General features: G+C 47.3%; 1 protein-coding gene across 1 annotated transcript in view; it reads right to left on the bottom strand.

Moving 5' to 3' along the window:
* Positions 1-24,315, bottom strand: part of ACBD6 (acyl-CoA binding domain containing 6) — a 71,882-nt gene that overhangs the window by 32,847 nt on the left and 14,720 nt on the right. Inside the window, exons 4-6 of the mRNA XM_088524865.1 lie at positions 18,129-18,211; positions 10,790-10,895; positions 4,401-4,490 (exon numbers count right to left, since the gene is read on the bottom strand). Of these exons, the coding sequence (XP_088380991.1) occupies positions 4,401-4,490; positions 10,790-10,895; positions 18,129-18,211 (279 nt within the window). The remainder of the gene's footprint in view (positions 1-4,400; positions 4,491-10,789; positions 10,896-18,128; positions 18,212-24,315) is intronic.

Here is a 24,315-nt window from a genome sequence, read left to right as displayed (position 1 = left end):
GAGCTGCTCGGCCAAGTGCGCTGCATGGAACTGGAGGGGCGACGGGGAGTGGAAGGGAGAGGGATACGGAAAGCAGTGTTGGAGGTAACAACTGTGCAAGTTAACAGTGTTAGTTGCTCTGCCTCTCCACGTCGTTTCTTCATCTATTTGTCACTGCACTTTCCTTCTACAGTGACGGCTGATTCAGCGGTACCTGCAGGATCCTTTGCTTGCTGTGAGCAGAAGCCAAAGCTCTGCAGCAATCATCAGGTCCAGGAACGGCTCCCTCCCAGCTCTGTAAGCCAGGACTTGGGGGAAAGGATCTCACAGCCTTTGCCTCTGATATGATTTTCTTTTTAATCTTGAACAGCTCTAGAAAACAGTTTTACCAGCACAATACTCCCCTGAACCATCTCCCTGCAGATAGGGGATGGCCCAAGGTATAGCAGTGGGGAAGGGAAGAATGCTTGCTAAGAGGGTTAAAACCCATTAAAACCTTTGGGTGTAAATGCCTACAACTGCCTACACCACCCGCAGCCACCGCAGAGACTGAAGCAGCTCCCACTCACGCTGCGAAACCCATGTGAACAGCAGTGAAGAGAGAGGCACTGGCAGGCAGGACAACAGGCCTGACTCTGTTTCTCCCTTCATTTTTATCTCATCCACACACCAACCTTGTAGAAACCAGTCAGGAGAATAAAAGCCATACAAACAGGACACAAAAAACAACAGATCACTCCTCACAATCTTTGGCATATCCATAATTTCTACTTCATTTCTAGCTAATGGTGGAAATTAGTCTTTAGACAGTTGATAAAAATCAACCTGTCTCTGCTGGGTTAGTACCATGATCTGTGGCCCAGCAACTACTTCTAGTACAATTGATTTTCCTTTTTGGCAACCAATAGGCCAGTCAATAATAATGTTGTTTGAGAAGGATTGAGTCATGAGGGAGATGAACCCTCCCTGCCATTTATTATGTTTGCATTGTCTCCATTTGAAAAGATTTTTTTTTCCCCGTGAGGACGTGAGCGACGGTATTACGAGGGGACAGCTACTCCATGCCCTGCTCTCCAGGAGCCCTGTGCCTGCCGAGTGTGCTGGCATGCAAACGGGGAGGAGAGCGGCTGCCTGCTGCCCAAACGCAGCCTCGGCCTGTGGGAAGAGAGGGGCCGGAGAGGCAACCACGCTCCTCCTCAGGAGGCCTTGGAAAGGAGGAGAAAGGATCCAGGAGGAATGGAAATCTCCTGCTAACGTGTGACCAGACAGCCACAAGAGGCAGCTGCAACGCCGTTCTCTCCCCACCCAAGCGTGTGTCTTTGGGGTAGCTCTAATAGGAGGGCGGATGAGGGAACAAGGCTCTTCCTTCTGCTCAATGCCAAATTCATCCTTCTCGGGACAGCCCTGCAAGAGAGCCGGGTTGCACTCAGCTCTGGCTCCCTATGGGACAGGCTACCAGGAAGCTGCAGCATTTCCAAGACATCTCCCATCTTACTGCTGAACCTCAACGGAGATCGATGTCTAGGCCAAAAACAAGTGTCCCACGTGCAAATTCAACTGTCCTCAAAACCTGTGCTGGAAAGCCAGTGCTGGCAACAGAGAGGAGCTGCCAACTCTCATTGCAGGCAGCATTCACACTGGGTCCCTTTCATGGAAATTGCAGGTGTATGTGAAGGAATAAAATTAAATAGCACATCCTAGCAACAGACTTCCTAACCTGAGGCTTCTCAGCTTTGGCTCTCAAGTTTCCTTCTCAAACGCCCCTGGGTCCATGCGTGCCCAGGGAAAGCTTGCTGCAGCACGGTTCTGCGCGCCTCTTCTCATGAAGTGAAATGTCAACAAGAAAGAACTGAAGGTCCCAGTTATAATTATTTTCATCCTTGAGCAGTCTCTAATTCTAGCACAGATTTTAGCATAGGCAAATGACTGTCTTACAATGTTGCAAGGAAAAACCATCCCTGTAGCAATTGGCATTTCACACACTAGAGGTAAAAGAAGGTTTTCCTTTGTAGCTCATCCTTCTGCAAGGAAAGCTTATTTGTATCCTCAGCTATTTTAAAGCTCGAAAGGCACAGGATAATCATGTTGTCTGAGCTCCTTCATAAGGACTAATGTGAATACACTTCCTGCCACTTCGTCACACAGTTAAAAGCCTACAATTTACACAAGCAGTGCTGCAGTGGAAGGAGGCAGGTTTTAGACTGATTCCCAAGTTCTGGATGCTTGGGAATCACACCAAAACACGAGACCACCACCCACTTTGAAATGGCCTCCGGCTCCAAGGATTTAGGTGCTTCGATTACATACCTGCCCCTATTCAACAGGGCAGAAGCACATTGCCTTCCTGCGTCCCTTTGCCCATGGCAGTCACTTACCTCTTATTTTCAAGTGTGCTATTAGAGCTAATTATGAACAATCAGGGTTTAACGAATGCATTTTTTTCAGCGACATTAGTGAATCACCATGACGGTAACTCTGGAACAAAAAGCCCTGGCATTTGAGCACTGCAGCCCAGAAGCATGGGGTTATTCCCAAAACTGGAGCCGCTTGGAGCGTGTGGAAGGGGTGGGAGCAGGAAGCTTCCCTGCCTGCTCAGCACAGAGGAGCAGTAACTCTTGCCTCTCGTACAGCTCCTTGCTCCGGAGATGGTTTTACGAGGATAAGCACAATTCAGGCTGAGCTAAAGGAGGGCAGTGATGGGTGAGGGAGGCACATCCACAGGCACAGCCAACTCGTGCGGCTCGTCCCAGGCCACCCAGCAGACTGCCACCACTCACCTTCTGCTTAGGACAGCTAAATCCTTCAGCACACTCGGAGAGCCAAGACTGAAGAGCACTTATTAGGAGGGTAATGGAGGAAAGCATAAATCACCTTGGCTTTTTGACTAACTTTTTAGAAGGATACTAAAACAGGCTTTTTTTTTTCCCTCCTTTTATAATTTTGGTCTATACGATTACTCTTCTTTACTATCCGCTCTTAACCCTGCTAATCCCTAACTTATCCTTTACTTCCTGCGCTGCCTGCATTTAGGAACTGCTGCGAAATTGAAAGAGACAAGGAAGCAGCTGAGCACCTGGGCGGAAGCCGCGGGGCCTCCTCGCACGCCGGCTTTGGCGGAGCGCGGCCTGGAGAGGGAGCCTCCTCGGAGAGCACAACTTCCCCAAACCCAGCACCCCTCAGCCCAGTCGCCAGAGGCTCCCTGACACTTTCCCCATCCTTCTTTATAGCCCTTACATCAACTGAGGGGGAATTTGGTAATGGATCATAGCAGATATTGCAGTGTCTGTGGGCTGTTAGAACGCCAGAATTTTTCCTTCTCCCTTTAGGCAGCTCTTTAAAAATTCCTTCTGCTGCTGCTTTGGATGTGAAATCTTTCAGGGTAAAGGTCAAGATTAAAAAAAAAATAGAAAAATAAACATTAGGTCACTAAGTCTTGAAATGTTATTTTAATTTGTTTATGGCTGAGAATAAAAAAAGTGTCTGCCTTCTCTGGGAAGATGCTTATGTGCAAACAAGACCTTTATAAGAAAATTCTCCTTTATTACGTTGGTTAAAAAGAAATCAGAAGATTGATTTTCTTTTTATGGCTATTATTAACCTTTTGTTACTGGCCAAAAATAATCTGGTTAGAAAACGTGCAATACATCATAAAATAAAAAACAGAAAAAGAATTTAATATAAAATTAATGTTCAGGGGGGAAAAAAAGACCTGCTTGGGTCTGTCTGGTCAGAACTCCCAACGCGCTTGTCACTGGGCTGGTAAAGAGACTGATGGGACAAGCTGTTCTAAACAAGCGTAACCACCTCCAGCCTGGGCAGAACAAAGCCAGCAAAAGCCACCGTGGTAAAGAGCCGTCAGTCGTAATTTGACAGAAATACTTTCAGCAATTATTTCAGGACACGATCGCGTTTACACAGATCAGCCCTCACCTAAAACGAGCCAGGAAACTAGGAGGGTAGGCTCACAGGCTGATCCCAGGCGAGTGGCGGAACGAAGCCTTTGTAAAACAGCCCAGTTCACAGCCTGGCGTGTTAAGGTACCTGAAAATCCCCACCAGTTTTCCTAAGGCGTAAGAGCCACAGCGGCTGAAAAGCTTCTTTAAATACCAAGCACCTGGCACACAAGAAACACCTCTTGTCAACAGCACTCCAAGTCACATGGGAAGTGATGGCCAGGTGGTCAAAAAACCTGACTGCAAGGAGAAATCGCACTGGGAGCTGAAAAAGGCTCCTTATGCACATGCATTTCATGCAGTTGAATTCTATTTTTCACAGACTAACTCTCTTCAGATCCTCTTTTCCATGATAAAGGTGCTGAAAGAACTTGCTATGGCATCGTGCAACAATCCCACTCCACACGAAACATGGTTGGGAGGTAATACAAAACATGATTCAAATATAGCTTTTTATTCCTGTCTTACCTGGCTGTTAACATCAGCAGAGTGTTGCAACAGCACTGAAACGAGCTCCTTGTGTCCTCTGTCGCAAGCCCAGTGGAGCAGCGCCCGGCCCTGCAGACATTCAGAAGAAAATTAACCATGTTAGCCACAAGCAGCGCACACAGAATCTTCCTATTTGTCAAGGACATCCCCAAGCTCTGGGTACTAAGCGCTCCTGATGAGGACACAGCTTAACAGCCTGCTGTGGGCTGCGTGAGGTTGCCACGTGGCTTTTTTCCCCCCATCTTAAACCCAAATCCCCTGCTTTATGTCACTTTTTGAAAAGACTAAGGTAAGACGGGGCAAAAACCAATGTTAAAGCAAAAAGATGCTCTTTGGTTCCCTTTCAGGCTCTTCCCTCAAGTCATATCATCTACTAAAAGGAATGGCTGGAGCGCAGGGATAGAAGGATGAGCAGAGTATGACACGACACCACTGTCCCCTCCTTACGTTCCTCCATGCTGAGAACATCCAGCAATTCAAAACTCTTGAAAAATTTACTTCTTTCTTCTGTACAGTACCAGTTCATCTCCTGACCTGCACGATTCCTCTTTAGTGATTAAGAACAACATATTTATACAGCAGAGAACAGATTGGAACAGACAAAAATGACACCTGTGGATGCTGACACATCCACACCTAGAGCTGCTCTCCTGTGTCTCACCACGAGGGACAGTTCCCTGCTCAAAAAGCAGAAATCTCCTAAGGGTCTGAGCTCAGGTGCTTCAACATCCGGGGTGTCCACAGTCAGATCTCACTGGCCTTGGGGAGGGTACAGAACCACAGAGCCTGGCGAGCCCAAATTAAGGTTCTGGGCTGGGTTCCTGGCCTACAGGAGCACTTGCATCTGCGAAAGGCACTGCTTGCCTTAGTGACAAGTCTGAGGAGGGTCAGGGGACAGTCTCATGCGCGTTAGCAGCCCTGCACTGAGGCCGGGGGGCTCATCTCTGAATCACAGGCACGAAATGATCCAAAGCAGTAGCTGCCTTTTAACGTTCCCACGACACACAGACCGTTTTATACGCTGCCACAACGGAAGTAAACGCCCCGCAGAGTTTCAGAGAGAAGTTTTGCTCTTTCCTGCTCACACTTCCAAAATTCCTGTGGCTGCTGCTGTAGCCCGGCGCACACAGGAGGCCCTTGGGAATCCAGTCTCCCACCCGCCAGAGCAGCCTGCGTTTCCCCGTGCGTTACCCACAACAGCGAAGGCCTTCAGAGCTGAAATCAGTCACACGACCCTGTGCCTGGTTATAAATCTCTTGACACAGCAGTGGGGAACGTGGCGAACAAGCCGATTTATCTGCTAATGGGAAGCGCGAGGCAGATTTCCCAACCGCGGTGCCAAAACTGCAGGGCTGTAGGAGGCACCTGCAAGCAGAGCCCCCGCGGCGGCGTTAGACCCTCTCCAGGAGGGCAGGGGGGTAGAACATCATTTTGCGTGAGGAAATGCTACCTCAGACACACGGCATGAAGCTTTTTAACACACTTTGTGACCCAGCGAGTAATTAATTTTTGTAACACATAATTTTAATGTTACACTAATTAACCTTGAATTAGAATGAATTTTCTGACAATGACTTCCTATGGAAGCAGTGATGACAGCCATGGGGCATTTGGTGATTAACGTTCACTCAACACCACAACCAAAGTCTAAAAGGGGGGGGCAAAAGAGTCTAATTTCAAACAACTGGTAAACTCTTAAACTCATCTTTAATATTCTTAATTCAATTGTACTACTAATTACTTACAATTTAGCATTTCAGTTGGGCTAGTAATATAAACTTCTTTCTGCAACAGACGTTTATTTCAGAAGAAAAAGGCAAGAGAAGAAATTTACGTGCAAAGAGCCTAAATGAGATAAGCACTTTGCACATGTAACTGGAATGATCTATTGTATAGGAATATTACTGTAACCAAACAATAATTACAGTGCAATTACGGGGCAAAATAAAGCCATTTTTATTCCTTAAACACCAAAAACAGTGTTACAAATTAGTGGCTATAATATGTTAGTTTCCATATGTTGCCAGATGAACAAAACTTTATCAGTGTTGAATTTGGCTGAGACCAGCAAAGAAAAAGCAATAATTCAGGAGGAAGAAGGCTGCAATTTTTGTAAATTCAGCCTTACTAAAGCACTGCAGGACTGGTCCCTTCCTACAGACCGGACGGCTGGTTATGCTGCAAGTGTTGCCTTTTAAACAAGACAAGAAACTGAAGCCTGATCATCTGTAGTCATTAAAAATCTCCTTGTGCTTTTTGCCGGAGTATGGATTTCAAGTCTTGGGCCAATTCCACTTTGGGTAATTACACTCTGCTTACCTATATATTTTCTCTGCAATTCTAAATGGATACAATATTTTCCAATTAGTGCCTTAAATGGTTCTGCATCATAATTGTGCACTATTAAAAAGCTGACATGTTCCACTCGAGAAAGGGCTGCAATCTGGTAGCGTGTGTGTATTATCCCCCAAAGAGAGGGGGCAAAGGGCTCTGGAGCCCCTCTCTGCAGCCACACACCAGCTGACACGGAGGCAAAAACACCTGCAGAAGAAACGCAGTCACGTAACGAAGAGCATTGCTAAGAAACTTGTTTACAAAACAAGAAATTCTTCCGTCTTCCTTGCATAATATCCAGAAAAGGTTGGGGAGTTCCAGGTAACGGCCCTAGCCACCTACCAAATCTACTCATTTACCTTGTCTATGAAAACACCCAACCAAACCCACCTTCAGAGATGAACCAAATTGGCACCGCCAATTGTTACTGAAGTTACTTGAGAGGCTGCATTTCCCCTGCCACCAAAGTATTTAATAATAATAAAAAGCATAAAAATAGCTGCAGAGCACTAACCCTGCCTCTTCAATCTTCCGTGCTCTGCTTGGGTAACCACTGCCAGCTGGGCTGGCTTCTGCAGCGGCTCCTCAAGCCAAGAGCGGAGCAGTTTTGCTCAGCTCCAAGTCACAGGGTGTTCACAAACAAAGCACAGGACAGGGATTTGTCTCGGATAGAGCGAGCCTCAGCGGACAGACGTATGGGAATAATTTCCACATCCATTAGGCAATGCAGAAGAGAGAAGCACAAAGCCAACTGCACGGCTGCTCTACAGCGTTAAGTTCTACTTCCAGGTACAATGTTTGCAGCCCTAACTGCCGCAAACCAGAGAGCCCGACCAAGTGTGTTAGCACTGGTAGGTAGGAAGAGACAGATACAACGGCCGCGTCCCCAGCAATTACAGCAAAGTTGGTGAAGGGGAGGGCAGTTGTAGCAATTATACACGTGAATTGGAGACTGGGTTTGGAAGTCACTTGCCTTCTGAGCTTGCAAATGCTTGGGGGACAAGTCTGCAGGTAGAGGAGCACGATGCTTCTTCAACCACTTTCCTGGCATCGCTTCGGCATGTGCTGTCTCTGAACTGTCCCCCGATTGTTTCAGCTGTCGTTCATTACATTTTTGGCAAGGACATACATACTGTACATGGGTAATGTGCTTGTTTAGGACAATTTCTTCAGCAACTGGAAAAAAAAAATCCTCTATCTACAGCCCCCACGGTCCTGGCACACGTTACAGAAGCAACTCATCTCTGTTCTCAAAAAGGCAGCAATCTACACACCAGAATGTGCCTGAAGCCCTGCAGCCAGGGTTCATTTCTTATTTCATTAGTCCTGCTGACATACGGAAGAAACTATTTGGTTTTTTTTTTTCAGTCTGTGCTACTTCTAAGTGAACGCAAGCTATTGCGTTGAACTCTGGGCAATTTAGATACAGTAAGTGAAAGCTCGTACATGATTACTGTCATTAGACTCTTTGTTTAATTCAAAATTGAAGTTTATTGCATCTGAACTGTTAGCGGGTACGCTGGCTTGAGTGCTGTATGAGGGATTTCTTTTTCTTTTCAGTTTATTCTTCAAAAGTCACTAAACACATCTCCAAAACCTAGAGAATTCTCCCACCCTTTTCTGAAATCCTCTTGCTTCCCCAGTAAGGAGTTGCATCCCAGTTTTGAGTTTGTATTTTGGACATCTTTCCTTTCGCTAATTTACCTCTCAGATTTGCAAAACAGGGGGAAGACACAGTTAGATACAGAACTAAAAAATGCGGATACAATCTAAACATCTTACAACCTCAATCAAGGCATTAATGCACAAGGAGAAGATGTGTGAGGCTTCTTTAATACTCGAGCAGGAGACTGTTCAGAGCTTCAGCAGATTTTGTCCCTAATAAGTTAACTCTTTGCATTTATCCCCTGACACGGCAAATTTATTGGCGTTTAAATCAAAAGCGTGACAGTGTGAGTTATGTTCAGAGGGCCAGGAGATGCATCTTTTGGATATGGCAGGATGTATTTATACAGTAACACTAAAATAGTTAATAAAAATGACAAGATTATGCTTTCATACACTTCGTTCTACCAAAGGCTCGGACTGGGTTATATCTCCTCTAAAATGGGTTCTAAAACTTCAATCAGCCTGCATGATATTGGAAAATAAGCTACCCTCCAGATTTTGAAGAACACATTTGGATGCCAAGCAACACTATTAACAGTTTCAGCTCCTTGAGAGACCATGAAATAAAATTTTCTCTCAGACTTTTCTTTTTCACTAAAATCTATACATACATACATGTATTTTATATGTCTGTATATATATATATAGACACACATACACACACATACAAGCTAGGAAAGCCAGCGCTTGCCCCCAGAAAGTTCTATTTCTCTGTTTTAGAGCATTTGCTGGGGTGAGACACAAAAACTGTCTGTAAAAGTCCCATTTACAGGCGAATTTTGGACCAGCAGGAATCATCCCATGAACCTACTGCAGGTAGAAAGGGTTTTAGGAGGTTTTCTCTATGCTAAAGCAATTCCATGCCCTGCAATAGTTGCATGTTAGTAGCTGCTTTTCCTAAATCAGTTCCTCTCTTACATCGAAGATTCATAGCAATTCTCAAGGAGGATGTAAGCAGGCAGTTTTCACATGTGTGTCTTAGCATTCATGGTGTGAAAACACAACAATATTTCAACCATCTTGCAGAAACTGTTATGATTTTTAAGAGCACAATGTTTGTTTGAAAACATTGAAATCATACCCACTTGTCATTTGAACAGAGGAAATTAGATACGCCTGAACCCTGCTAGCTGTGTAAGAGCATCTTTTCCATGGAAATAAAGCAATTTTAACATGTTATCATACCCTTAATGAAGGACATAATCACGAAATTGAGCTTTATCAATGGAAGGGCTTCAGCCCTGTTCTGAATGACTGCCCTGGCCGTTTACTTCTGCAGCCCGCGGTCAGCAGAGGGACGGAGGGAGCCCAGCGATGCCGCAGTTGCATGTGGCAGTTTCAGTTCATTGAATTTATGATGTGAAATTCCAACCCTGCTTGTGAACAACCTCCTTCTTCTCTGAAAATTAATTCACATGAATTCTTGATTAATAATAAAAAGTCCCTGCCATCAGCATTCAGAGCCCCAGCCGGGGCTGTCATGGCTCAGAGGGCAGAAATCTGCTTAGCGCTGCGAGAGAACCCAGCTGAATTTGCGGCGTCTCAGTCTATGAATGTGTAAGCACTTCATCTGTTCCCAAAAAAACACCATGTGCTGGGAAGACATTGCCATGGTCCGGAGCAGGGCTAGGTGGCAGTATGGAAGCGCCGAAACCACCACCGCAGAGCTGTGACCACTCCATTCCCTGAAGGATGGACGGGAGCTAAGGGACTGCCTCCTTAAAACATCTAACCTTAAACTAACAAACCAGTTTGCAATTTTAGATGCCTTTCTCTCACCTAAAGCCTTGGTCAATGTCTGTTTATCTCCCTACGGGGAATTGGTGCTCTGATTCTGATAAGGGGAAAGACTGAAGCCACCCTTTTCACGAGGCTGGCACGGCCAGCCTCTCACTAGCCCTGACAGAGGGTAGAGAAGCCCTGGGACATAACTTGGGATGGCACAAATGAAACCCTGACTACTTTGCCCTTGAACAGAGGGACAAAAGCAGCTCCTCAGTCAGATGGCTGCTAACAAAGTCATTTCCCTCGTTTTCTACTTCTGTTTGATGACATATAAGGCACAGAATAGGGAAAGAGGTTACCGAGCAGATCTCACTGCAAGCTGCTGCTGGTGTTGCTAAAGTAACATAGAAGATTTTCTGATGTGCCTTGGCATCCTGCTTTGTACACCCCCAGCACTAGAGAGCCCGGGGAAAGTTACTGCTGCTTTAAAACAGATTTTGCTTGTCTCGATGTGGTCAAGCGCTTCTCCAGTTACTGTAGTACCTGGTTTCACCAAACCTAAACTAACCATTCCAAAAAGGCCCGGGGTTGTGAACACACAAAACAATCAAGATTGATGGGTTTGATCTTTTTCTCCATACCTCCTCATCGGCGATGTTCACATCCACATTTTTTGATCGAATGGCTTTGGTCACGTGGTCAATGTTGTTTTCTCTGCAGTAATCAAAAATGTTCTTATCCTCCTCCCTATTCAGGAAACAAGAGAAAGAGAAATGTTCTTATTGCATAGCACAAAGGACACATCATATGCCCTCGCTTAGCTACAGATACATCCAATTCAATGGTATTGCTAGAGTAAAACATTTATTTTCTTGCAGAATACTCTTTTGTTCCCTCCCAGAGACAGAAGATTCTGCTCCCTAGGAATCAATAGTTGTTTTAAACAATATTATACTAGGCCCAAAGTCTGCTTGCTCTTGCAAACTACCATAAGGATTGCACAAAGTTAGCCAACAAGGAACAGGTTTAGCCCTGGCCTAAATCACTGCAACCCCAGAGAAGACAAATGGCTGAAGTTTTTCTTGTCCCTGCGACACAGACAGACTCAGAAGAGCAGCCACTCTGGGTCACAGCAAAACGCCTCCAGATCCATCCACGGAGACAGCGGCCACTAAGGAGGCTTAGAGGACGAGGAGAAACACGACCTGGGCAAAGCAGTCTGGCCCTGGATTAAACCCAGCTCCGCACCTCGGTGGCTTAAGGATTTCTATAGTCAGCAGCTGCATCCAGTCACATTTCCCCGCCTTTTTCAGGTCTTTTTCTCCACTCCTGCTGCTCTTCAATGCATTTATGCTCTTCACCTCTTGGAAAGGGGAGCTCTACAGCTTAGTATTGTGTGTGCACAGGGCAGAAGAGCAAGCAAATAATTTCTTTTAATGGTTTTAAAGCAGCTGCCTGGTATTTTGGGGTACTCCTTGGTGAATAATTATTCTTTATTCACCTTCTCCATACTGTCCAGACCTCTCACACGTGTCTGCACAGCAGGCCCTGAACGAGCACACGCTGCCATCCTGGCACATGCTGCTCCCTCTGCGTATTCCAGCCTGCTGCTCCGAATTGGGAGCACAGCCAGGCTTCGTCTTAAACCCCCCAGGCCAAAAAGCAGTGCAAAGGGGTCGCTTGTAGGCTGGCAAGAAATGAAAACTAAATCCCGTGGCCAAACATCAGGCAGAGCACAAGGACTTCACAGATGCCCGAGTTAGAGGGGATGTCGATTACTGCAGTGTGGCTGAGTACAGCTCTCCTACCTTGCATGCCGGTATGCCAGCTGAAAAGCAAAAACAAGGAAAAGCAAAACCCAGATACTGTTTTGCATCAGTGGGCAAAGAGTTACAAGGAGAAAGCGATGTTTTTGGACTTGCACTCTCAACAAAAATGAAGATGTCCCCCATAAGCATGTCCCCCTCTTGCATCCAGAGTCTGTAAAGGAAGTTTAACTTTATTTTATTGTTATGCACCTAGTTGTAAATTGTGTTTTATTCCTCAGATCTCACATGATTTTCTCTTATCTAAGCAGCAGTAAAAGCTACAAAAATGAGTAAATAAAATGTGCTATTGAGCTCCTGCAGTAGAAAGTGCTACCTTCTCTGAAGAAGTCACTTCCTCGGATGTCCCTCTCCCTGCGAGCAGCACCTTCCTGCTGCCCACTCATCTGGGGTCTCGCCTGTACACTGCACATCAGCCCCGGGAAGCAAATCACCGCGTGCTCTAAGTGCGACTGTGTGAAGCCCGGGGGAATTCTTTGCATTCTGTGGGATCAGGAAGGGCAAAAGCCCAAATCATGTGAAGCGGCGCCCCATAAATTCCTGACCCAAGTTATAAGCCATGCCTACCAGCACCAGCACGGAGCACTTCCATACACCAGGAGATCCCTCCAGTCCTGCTGTGTTAGCCCAACCTCTTGGCTGCTGAACAGCACTGCTTAGAGCACTGCTACTGCTCTGCCTAGGCTGCCAAACACCCAGTTCCCAACAGCTTTTTCTTCCTTCATGCAAACCCAGATGCTCTTCCCTTAGTTCAGATCGTTCCTTCTTCTCCAACACCAAAGCAGAATCTAGTCTCTCCTTGCTAGAGAAGTTTTTTTTTTTTTTTTTTTTTTTTTTAAAATCACAGTTATTTCTGGGTGGGTTTCTGTGCCATAACCTTGGGTTCAGGCTGTATTTGCTGCCTGGCAGTGGCAGCCAGCTGGAGAAGGGGCATGTCTGCACGCCACAGAAGCACGAGATAAGGTTTGGGGAAATCTCAGCTTCCTGATTAAAAAAAAAAAGTTGGGATTTAAAAAAAAATATATCTCCCAGCCATTCTAAACATTTGACAGAGAAAAATAAGCCTAGGTAGGGCACGCAGGGCTTTTTCAGTCCCTAAATAAGGGATGGGGAAGAACTTAAACAAAGTCATCACTGAAACCTTATGCAATTTTGGAAGGTTTCACGAGGCTCCTTCGGAAGCTATCCAAAGGATCCAGGTGTGAAGCTGATGTTTCTGAATGGCTCACATGGAAAGAGCTGCTGTCAGGGCCCTACTTCCATCCCACCTGCTACACGGGACGCCTACTCGCTGTCTCACCAGCCAAAGAGCCCGTCAGGAAGAGGCACGGAAAAGACCTGAGGTCCAAGGTCTTGGCCAGGGCTTCCCCACGAGCATCCTCCCCTGCTGCCCTATTCCTCCCTCCCGCTGCAGCCTCCTGTCCCGGTGGGAGGGGAGCAGCCCGGCCGGGTGGCGCGTGGGGGACGTCCCGCGCGCTGCTGCAAACAGGTGGCTTCGCCCACGCGCCTGGCACGGGCACCGGAGCCAGGAGACACTCGCAACAGTTACTGTTTAAGTCCAGGCCCCCGGCCCCCAAGGGACCCATTTTCACATAATCTATAATTATCTCTTCGCTTTAATCGCCTCGTCACTTCTGAGGCTCTCCTGGGCCCAGGAAGAGGAAAAGCTCATTAACTGAACCTTTTCTCCTCTCTCCAGCCACCCATAGCTTTTAATTGCTTGGTGTTGTTATTATCTATCAGTGCAACTGGGATCATTTTCATAAGAAAAGGTGGTGGGAGGGAGGGAGGCAGGAGCGGGTCCCAGAGGTAGGCACCGCAGACAAACCTTTGCTTTCTCAATTATTTACGCCAGCTGAGGTTTTACAAGCTGAATAAATCCATAACTCAAGTTTATTCGGAGGCAGCAGGCTCTCCCGGGGGAGGTGTTGCCCACTTGCCTGCGCACTTGTGCGCTGTCCTTGGAGAGGGGCCGGCGCGCGGCAGGACATGTGTCATCCGCCTCCCCGGGAGAGGGGAGCCGCCGCTCCGGGATGCGGAGGCTCCCGAGGGGCAGCGGGGCCCGCAGCAACGAGCCGGAGCGCCAGGGTCACCGCTCTGCCCAGGGGGAACAGGAGGGTGCAATAAAAGCCGGGATAAACTTGGCAGTAATCTTGAAGCCAGGGTCTCTAAACACCACCTTAAGTGGATACATTTCTGAATTACAGCAAGTTAAAAAAATAATAGAGGGACTGCAGCGCTTGTATTTGCAGGTGTTTTGTTTTGGAGGAATCGCTCTCCTTTGCAATGGGCTGAGGGTGCTGCTGGCTGCTTGGGCTCTCTCCAAGTGGAAAAGCTCTTGGGATGTTGGGATTTTACAGCCCAACCTTTGTGCGAGTGACAAACGTCTGCGCCGCAGCCACGCAGAGGCACCGGGACCACGAGGCAACCCCCTAACTCCCAACAAGCCAAGGATGTTTGCTCCCATTTTTACACTTAAATTCCACAGTTTCATGCTTGATCCCAACCCCGGCATTCCTGAACGCGGGGAGCAGGAGAAGAAGGAAACCCCAAACGCCCTCCGGAGGGCCGGGCTGCTTTCAAAAGCTCTTACTGCTCCGCAGCAGCAGCAGCTCCACAAAGGATGCTGGAAGCAGCTCTTTAAAATTCAGCAGCTTTTGTGCCTGACCACACGCAGCGACCTCTGGTATTTTCTGCCAAAACAGTTCATTTGTCTCGCGGAACAACTAATCAATTCCTGCGCCCATCAATCACGGGGCGCGCAGCCCGGCCCGGCGCGGGGGCCAGATGGCGGCCGGCGTTAGCGGCATTAATGCAATTCCGAGGGCAGCCGGCGGCTCCCCGCGCAGCGGGGTGGGTGCACGGGGTGCTGCCGGCCCTGCGCTAGCTGCTCAGTCCTTGCTCTACGCAAGCTCATCCCCAGCTCCCAAGCGGGGGGCTCCAAGGAAGCACCTCGCTTCCTTTCCTTCCAGCGTTGCGGGAAAAGGCAGAGGTTTCTGCCAGAAAAAGGGCGCCTTGCGTGTGCTGCAGGCCTCGCAAAAAGCGAAGCGTGGGCCAACAAGGTCTTGGCACATCGGTCTGCCACATTTCCTAGTTTATCTGCTAGGTTTGTGGAACTGCAACTATTGGTCCATGGAAGTACTCACATCTTTCTGCTTTTGTTGGGGAAATATAACCAGAAAATGGACCTGATGCTTCAAGCAACAGTTAAATAAAAGCCAAAGCCACCGCTATAAACCGCCACTGCTGAGTTGGGCAGCGTGAAATCTGAGAGGATTCTTCCTTTAAGTAGAACCTGCAAGTGCCACCAGTCAACAGCCCATGCTCTTTTTGTGCTGGGCCAAAGCGAGAGGTGATTTAGCGAGAACCCAGAGGGCAGAGCCTTTGCTAAAACCTTTTGTAACTGCTCCCCCTTAGTCGCTGGGGGCACTTCAGCTCTTTACTGACAGGCTTTATTAATGACTCCTAATTGATGAGCAGTGCCCGGCACCCCAAAGGAAATAACTACTGTGTCTCATTAGTTCAAGCAACCTCCTCCCGATTTGAGAATTGATCTATGCACACACAAACTGCACCGATTTAACTGATTTTGTTACTAAATTGATTTAATTAGATCTGTGTAACTTGTTTCTACAGATGCTCTTGAATTTATTTGGAATCAGTGCAATGTACTGACGTGAGCCAGACATTTTTCTACCTTGTCCTCAAAGTAGAAACATTTGAGATAATTAGCAATAACGCAAAACGAGCCTGGGAACCATCCTGGTTCTTCCAGTTTCTTATCCACCTCACTTCAGGACAGGGTAACGCCGCTCTGTCCATCATTTACAGATATGTACCTTAAAAAAACCTAGTGCTTAATTCCACAATAGGAACGTAGGCATTCTCACTTCATATGACCCCTCAGTTAGAAAACACGCCATCAAGAGCTCAGGGAAACAGCGACCGAAGCGGGCTGAATTACCTCCCTATTTTGACAAGTCTGTTTTAATGCCCCAAATAGGCCCAACATTGGCAACTGGGTCAACAGAATAGCCTGCAACAGTTCTTTTCACAGATCTTACACATATACAGAATCTTGCACGTATACAGACATGCTGAACTTGCTGCTAACTGAAGCAGTGAAGTTTTTGCTAGCTTGGTGTCACTCAGGGCTATGCTTTCAATCATATAATTCCCACTATTAAGGTGATACTATACGTGCACAGATTTATTTCCTGCTCTGCTAAGGGAAGCAGCACTAAGATCTAAGCCATGTGATAGGGCTATATTGTAAACTACACCGAGAAAGCTCAAGTCGTACAGCTTGCACGCGGGTGACACACACCTGCACGCAGTGACACACGTTCTCGTTGTATCTCGGCTTGCAGTGCTCATGCCTGCCCAGCGAGCTGCGTTAACAGATCATGCGAGTGCTTTTATCCTGCTTCAGAAGCTTTAGGAGACTTTATTTAACTGGTTTTCAGCAGCTATCAAACTATTCCAGTTGTATCAGACAGTGCAACTGCCTGCTCTTTGTTTTGTGGGGATCGAGGCTATGCTATACAAGGTCACAAGCAGCAGCTACCCACGTGGCACAAAATATTCCTCATCATTTGGGAAAAAACATATCCCCCTCACATCTGGGAAGAGAAGCATTAAAAGCTGCAGTTATTTGCAAGCCCTGCATGTGTCATGTTCTTGTGAAAGCAAAAACTAAACCAGAGAAGATTTAGACCACTTAAGCCAACCAGAACACCTGTATACGGTGCTGTATTTTGTGCCCAGGAAGGGGCACAAGTGGTACTTGCAGCAGCCTCTGCTCTGAAAGGATGGAGCCTCCTGCTCAGCATCCAGCAGCACCGGCACGTTCAACTCCTGAATGAACAGCTCAAACGGGACTTTAACCACAAGGTCAAATTATGAGCTCAAGACGTACGCTGACAGCCTAGGGAAGAAAAAAGGAGCCTGCGGCTCCTGAAAGTGCCATTTCTCAAGCAAAATGTGAAAGCAAGGTCGTACCTGCCCACCTCTGGTCAAGGTCCAGGCGTACGTTACAGACTCTCCGCGCAAAACGGAGAAGGCCGGTCCCGGCCAAGTGATCCTTCGTGCTACAAAAGGGATTTCAAAGCCTAGGGAAGCACCCACACTGCTCCGAGAGCAAAATTCCTGCTGCATTTGCTTGTTCAGAACAGTCATATCCACTTCTATCTGGGCTCCTTGGGAAGAGCTTGGAACCACCTGCTTGTGAGTTATTTTTCATTAGTTGATGACCACAAGTCACAGAAATGCTGTGCTACAATTTCAGCACTGTGGGAGAACTCCTGGCAAGTTCAGGAATATATGTGTGGGTGAAAAGAAATCAAACAGTATTTATATTTTAATTTACTGCAACTAAAATGACACAAGGCATAATAGAAAACAAGTAGAATCACACACACATAACCGGGTGACTACAACATGACAGCAACCATGACTGAAAGATGCGGTCTTCTCTGACTCTTCATTTTAATTAAAAATATGATGCTGTATTCCTAAAGACTCCAAGCAATCACTAGAGTTAATATTATGCCCATGCTTACTAGGTTTGCATTTACTATGAAATGAAAAGAACCGAACCAACAGCTGTCCCCGTTGAGAAGCCAATGCCACTCAGTGCTTGCAGCTTGGCAGGTTTGGAGGAGCAGCCATTCTAGATCAGGAAGTGCGTTTCTGCTATGCCAGCTGCAGAGCTCGGGAAAAAATTAATCTAAGGTGCAAACTCTCCCCGAAGGCAAACATTGTCCAATACTAAAACCTTCACTGAACAATCCTTAATGAATGTATTGGTAAAGAAATAACTATTTGAAAAAGGTAGCGCCTGAAGAGCTTTCTATAAAAAAGCCAATATTACCTTTTTTTAGCCATATAACTGAAAAATGGGCAGCCTTGCCCTTCCCCCACATCTCACACTAGGGAAAGGTTAGTACCTGGCAATGATACAGGCAGTTATTGATTTAAACGATTATGGACCTGAAAAGTTCTTTCCTGTCATTTATTATCCTGTTGTAGTTGCCACCACGCTCGTGTGGTATTAAAAAAAAAAAAAAAAAAAAAAAAAAAAAAAAAAAAAAGCTTAACAAAATTCCATTAGAAAAACAGTGTTTTTTAAGTGAAGTGCAGAGCAGACAATCACCTGATTGTTTCTTCTTGATACAAGGAGCTGACGACGGGGCCTCCAAAGGCAGTTTTGCAGTCCTTTCCTCTCTTCTCTGTTGCCTGAAAGAAAAAGAGAGAGATGGGTCCGGCACGCTGGCTCTCCCGGCGACACGGTCACCTCCTCCCTCGCCCTCCCCGACCTGGAGCGGGGATCGCCCTGTGGGAACGTCCCGGGCAGGGGGACGCGGCCCCTTGTCTCGCTCCCGCACGGCCCTCGCCGGGCCCCAGCGCGGAGCTGCCGGGAGGGCATAACGTTGTTACGAGATTGCAGAGCGGGCCTTTGCAAATCTATTTAATAGAGATTGAAAATTACATTTTATAGTGGGTAGCATCTCCGAATGATTTACTCCCAGGAACTCTAGGATTCGGAGCGATTCCCACCATGCTCACAACGCACAATCAGAATAACGATTGATCAATGCTGCCTCCAAGGCCTTCCTCTTCCACAGCCGCCAGCGGGCCGGGACCTTCAATTCCAGACCCCGGCTTTAAACTGATGCCAGCTTTTCAGAACAGGGTGAACACCTGCTCTCCAAACCTATCCCTAGGCTGCTGCATACCAAAAGCTCCCGTTATTCCAGGGCATCCCAGCACTTCGACCTCAGGAGAGCGACTCAGACCGCTCAGTTTGAACTACTGGGTTCTGCCTTTCAGCTCTTCTGCGCTTGCCCGAGCAACACTTGGGTTTGCGGCTAGCACGGACGTACTCATTTAAACCAGCAAAAATGAAATTGGCTTGGCAAACTATTCTGTGACAAGCACTCTAGTGTGGAGTAAAAGGTGACACAAAGTTCTGCCTGAAGGCAAAGGGCTTGCAGGTCTTTACAGTGCAAGGCCCCTCTTAAAAAAATTATTTAGCAAAGAACCTTACTGTCCATCAATTATTTCCACACCACTTATGAAGAAAATTAATTTCAGATCATCTGCTATTACATACAAGAGCTATTCCTATAAAATCGAGCTGTATTCACAACCAGTCTCTCCCCTTGGATGCTGAGGGACACTGTAGCCATTTAACCAGCTTCAGAAACTGCAAGAAGGTTTTTTGTCTGTTTGTTTTTAATCTATATTTTTTCATTTCTTCCCCATGGCAAATTTTGGATGTTATTTTTTAAGGTTAAAAACAACACTTGAGAAAATACATTTCATCTTTCTTGAAGCAGAAATTGTAAAAAAAGGTTTCTTGGATTAAGGTTATTGCCTTTGCACAACTAATGCATCTCCAAGGATTCGTTACGTTGATCAAGTACACATAAGGTCATGGAGAAAATTAACGATAAAGCCCTTCCCAAAAACACTTGGGCAAGAATTTCTCTGGGTCTTAACCTGTATATAGGTTACTCTGTCTAAGCAGCTTTTATCTCGTCTCTTTTACACAGAAAAAGGTAACTCGAATATTCAATTTACGAGTCTTGAGCTAAGCTTGTTCCTTCATCGTCCTGTACACATAAAACAAGATTATGAAAAATTAATCCCCAAAAATCTCAGATATCTTCTCAGGATTTAAAATGTGAAGGTATTAGAAATACCATCGGGGATCTAACTTTTGCCATAGCAGGAATTCCAAGGGCAGATCCATGCAGACTTCAAGAAGCGCTTCCTCCTGAACGCACGGAAAACTCAGCAGCGAGTCGGATACAACCTGCTTTCCTCCCATCCACCCATCGTCGGCAGCTGCCTATACCAGGAGCTCACTTGTCCACCCCCACCCGTGTTGTCTGGGCACTAACACACACGTGTCCACCAGCAAACTCATAAGGGACATAACACTCAAGCACAGAAAAGGGAATGAATCCCCATCATGGGAACCGCTGCCTCCGCCGTCACTCGTGCTGGCTGAGGGGATCTGTGACATGCAGGCATGCTCCCTCTCAAGTCTCTTAGCATTTCTACAGTGAAAAAGTGCTTTTAGTCTGCAAAAATAAAGCAAATGCCACATATATACACAGAGATGACAACCACGGAGTTTAAAGTCACATTACTTTGAAAACCACAATGAAATTAAAACTGTGAGACTGCAATTCTTTTCTGTCTGCCTTTTTAAATGGTGCTAATAATTAACAATGCAGCTCTCAATTAAATCAGCTCTACTTCACTCACTGCTGGCAGCGCTACCCCAAAGCACTGCAGGGATGCACCTAACTAATGGTATTTAAGAAGTAAAAGATTTCAGGCTCCCATCATTCGCAGCCTGAATCCCAGGCACAAAATGGCACCTACATCTGGAGTCGGGACTATGCAAGAGTGGAAAAATTCAGGAAGTATGAGGAGCGTGAGGTCAGCCTCGCACTGTGGCAACAAGTGAGAGCTTGGAATAAGGCAGGAAGATACCTTGGAGGAATGCACTTGAGTGCCAAAGCAGCAGCAGCAGCGCACAGGAGCTCCATGAAAAGGCAATAAAGAAATGTAAGAAATGCCCTGAGAGGCACTGCAATTTCCCATGCTTACCTTTAACTCCCATGCATTGATTCTTTGCTGCTTTTTTTAAATTAAGGTTGATACCAGAGTCACTGTTACACTTGAAAGCCAGCTTCAGCAGGTAGATCCGGCTGACCAGAGCTAGCATAAACCACAGATGACCCCGTGTTTCTATATGCAACATCCACACTCACCAAGAGACGGGTCCAACTCCCCGCGCGCCTGATGGACTCGCACACGGGCCCAGGGAACCCCACAGAACCCTGAAACCCTCATTCTCACATGTCACCGAGAATTCGGGGAGAAAAGCTGTCCTCCTCTCCAAGGGGACAGCCGAGCGCCCTCCTTGCTGCCTCAATACACTGTATTTGTCAATAAAAGACCCGCTGGAGTTGAGGTACAATCGGATCTTGAGTGGCTGTCACTGGCAATGCTGCTCCAGCCTGACAAGCACTTTCTGAACAAAACAGAAATACGGGGACTAAGATTCGCTAACATCATTAATTCATTTTTCCCCACTCCCCCTCTTTCCTTTATGCACGATGTCAAGACGTATACCTTTAAATTGTTGTCAGCCTTAAAAGAGCCGTCGCATTCCAGTTCAGAGGTTAACATGTAATGACAGACACATTAGAAAACCCTGTCCAATGCCTCACTGACAATTTCAGCTCCATCTCCTCTTCAATGAGGCAGGAGCTCAAACTCACTTACAAGCTTTAACAACATTAAAGTCTAACCAAGACTGAAAAATAAAGGAGAAGATAGTTTTAACATACTAAGCATTATGGAAAGGGGAAAAAGCCGGAACTACAGAGACAAACATTTACTTTGCAAGGGCTGCAGGTTTGAGATCACCTTTTATTTTGGTCCCACAAGTCTCCAGTGCTTGCTGCATGATCCACCTCCCTTCTTGAGCTTTTGATGATGGGGTAAGAGTTACCATTTGATAGAGGAAGGACAGTACTTCTCTGCAAGAGGTTTGGCCTGGTGGGTCGACCTCTTGGGTTAACCTGAAGAGGGGCCACACATTTATTATGTTTCATCTTAGAGCCTAAGGATGGTTCCGATAGACGTGAAGACAGCAGATCCACAGGACCTCGCGATGACTCCTTCCAACTCACCTGCCAAAACCTGCTAAAGCTGCTGCAGAACAACCCTCAGAGTTGTTACTAGTGACAGTTAGCTCAGGGATTGAGCTGGACCCACCTGTGCACAGCTGCTATGGACACGGGACAAGGGACACTCAAGCTGACATGGCACACAGAGGTGCTGCACAACAGCAAGGACAGTACGAGTTCCAGCTTCTAATTCCCTCACCCATAAAGTTAAACATCTCTCTCCACACAAATCTATATATCTAAAGGAAAAAACAAAGTCTCCAGTAAAAGGTGCTTAACATCAAAACATTTGTCTTCCAAATTACACTGGCTAAAGCCTTGGTCAAGACTTAGCTCTGTATCATCACGCAGCTTGGAAGCAGAAAAGGTGAGAAGACTCAAATGAGAGCTACATGTGAGACCCACGAAGCTGAGACACTGCAACGCATAGGAAAAAAGTCGTTTTAGCTCAAGTTCAGAGGATATTTATCATATTGTTTGCTCTTTCTCAGAGCCAGAGAAAACTTACGTCAAAATAGCTGCAGCACATGGTATATGGGAGTGATATGAGAAATACTGCCCCCCAATTTTTTTCGGAAAGGTTTTTCTTTGAAGCAGGGAAGACATAGCACAGATTTAAATCAGCATTTATTCCACATGCATAATCCACCTCTTGCAGGATGAGTGAGCAGCGGTGTCTGCAGGGGACACATCTTGCCTTTGGAAGACGAGCCCCGGGCAGCACCGAGTCCTGCAGCCACTGTGGCAGGAGCGCCGCCGGAGGACAGGGCCCCTCCTGCTTCCACGGACCTGTTGGGCTCCCACACAGGGAAGCAGGGAGCCGGGAGGCATTCCCAGTGCTGGGAATGGCAGCAGAAGAGCTGGCCTGTGCCAGAGCTCCCTGGGTGACATCTGGGACAGGCTCGGCTGCCACCCCCGCAGGCTGACATGAAGTTAAGGGTAAATGCTTCAAGCGAGCTGATTGAGCTGTGATTAAGCTCACATAGTCTCAGGTGACAAATTTGACTCAGTCACTTCAGCGCCTTAAGGCAGCAGCAGACCCCCGCCTGCTCTGCATCCCCGTAACGCCCCAGATTGACGTTTCTGGGCCCCATTTGTGGGCCAAGGATCACGAGGGGGCAAAAAGAGCAGGGAAACTCGCCTGAAGGGGCAGGCACTCCGCGCCTTTCCTTGGCGCTCCACGACACGGCCCGGCTGTCCCCTCTGGGAAGGGAACTTGGGCAGACGCTAACTTGGGCAGACGCTAATTGTATTTGACGGCAGCAATTACACGCAAGGCTGGAGATTAGCAGCCCGTTAATTGCGTGTGCCGTAATTGCTGCTGTCTTCTGTGCTCGCTATGGCCAGTGCCACCGCGAGTGGGGCGAGCTCTGCTCTCGTGCGGGTGGCCCGAGATGCTGCTCCTTGCAGGGAGGAGGGTCCCTTCGTCCTCAGAGAGGCTCGAGGACCCTGCAGCCATGTGGGATGCTCCTTGGACAGGGCGGCTACCAAGCGTGAGATGAGGATGAGCAAAGGGTCCTGCCAGAGGTGCTTCCCACCTCTCTGCCTCCCACCTAGGCTGAGCTCCGCAGGGAGGGAAGGCAAAACACCAACCCCTAAGCAGCAACGCTGCTGAAAGGAGAAAAGGAATTTCGACTCTCCATAAAACCAGCTGCTGCATTAAATACTAGAACGGGATTCATAAAATCCTCCCTTCTCCACTAAAGGGCCCAGCCAGCTCAGCAGTTCTCGCCACCGCTCGTGCTGCCGCTCACGACCGGGCTATTTTCTTAGGTCGCCCTCCCGGGAAGGCTGCGCCGCTCGCGCAGCAGCGCGTGCAGTGACTCAGCACCCGCACGGCTTGGGGACACCGTCCCATAACACAGGAAAACGGCAGCCTCTTCCCCAGGGCGACACAACCCCTCACACTGCAGAGGCAGTTCAGGGGAGACCCCATTACTGGCTGGGTTAAAAAAAAAAAAAAAAAAAAAAAAAAAAAAGGGAGAAAAAAAGGAAATGAGTTTGTCGGTGCCTTTAAATATCATTGTGGAGATTCCTCTTTTGAACATGATCCAGGCCAAGGGAAGTATTTTCCAAGTAGTATTTCAAAGGTAAAAACAAACATATGACAATTAATGTCATTGCACTGCATGCTTTAAAATAGCTGTAATCTAAAACTGGACCTTGAAGATCATTTCTTTAGTCCTTAATTAGTTAAAAAATGTACTATAACTGCAGTTAGAACGAGTAGCAAAGACTGCTGGGGAAGGGAACGACACGTAAAACGCTCAGCAAGGTGGAGCGAGGTCTGTCCTTGCGGGTGGCGGTTCTCCAAGGGAACCTGCGCCCTGCCAAGGGGAGGCACTCGAGCCACCAGGAGCTTTCTGTGATGCAGAGCCACTGAAATACGTGTTTGGAGGCTTGAAAGCTGAAGGCAGGGCTGACTTCTAAAGAAAACGGGGAGCGCAGCCTCATCCCTCGCTTGCTGGGGACGTACCGGCCCAGGCAGTGCCGCGACGGGGCCAGCTCCGCAGTCACCAGAGGGGCAGCTCCACCGGGGCCACGGAAACGGGTTTCCTCCAGCAGAGCCGGGTCATAAAGCCAGAGCTGGATTTATGGGCTCTGCAGACAAAGAAATAGCAGGAGGAA

Source organism: Tinamus guttatus, unplaced genomic scaffold (assembly GCF_059628265.1).
Source record: "Tinamus guttatus ecotype Peru unplaced genomic scaffold, ASM5962826v1 Tinamus_guttatus_pri_ptg000215l, whole genome shotgun sequence".
NCBI lineage: Eukaryota > Metazoa > Chordata > Aves > Tinamiformes > Tinamidae > Tinamus > Tinamus guttatus.
The sequence above is the reverse complement of the archived record's forward strand: the minus strand, read 5'-3'. Positions and strand labels throughout refer to the sequence as shown.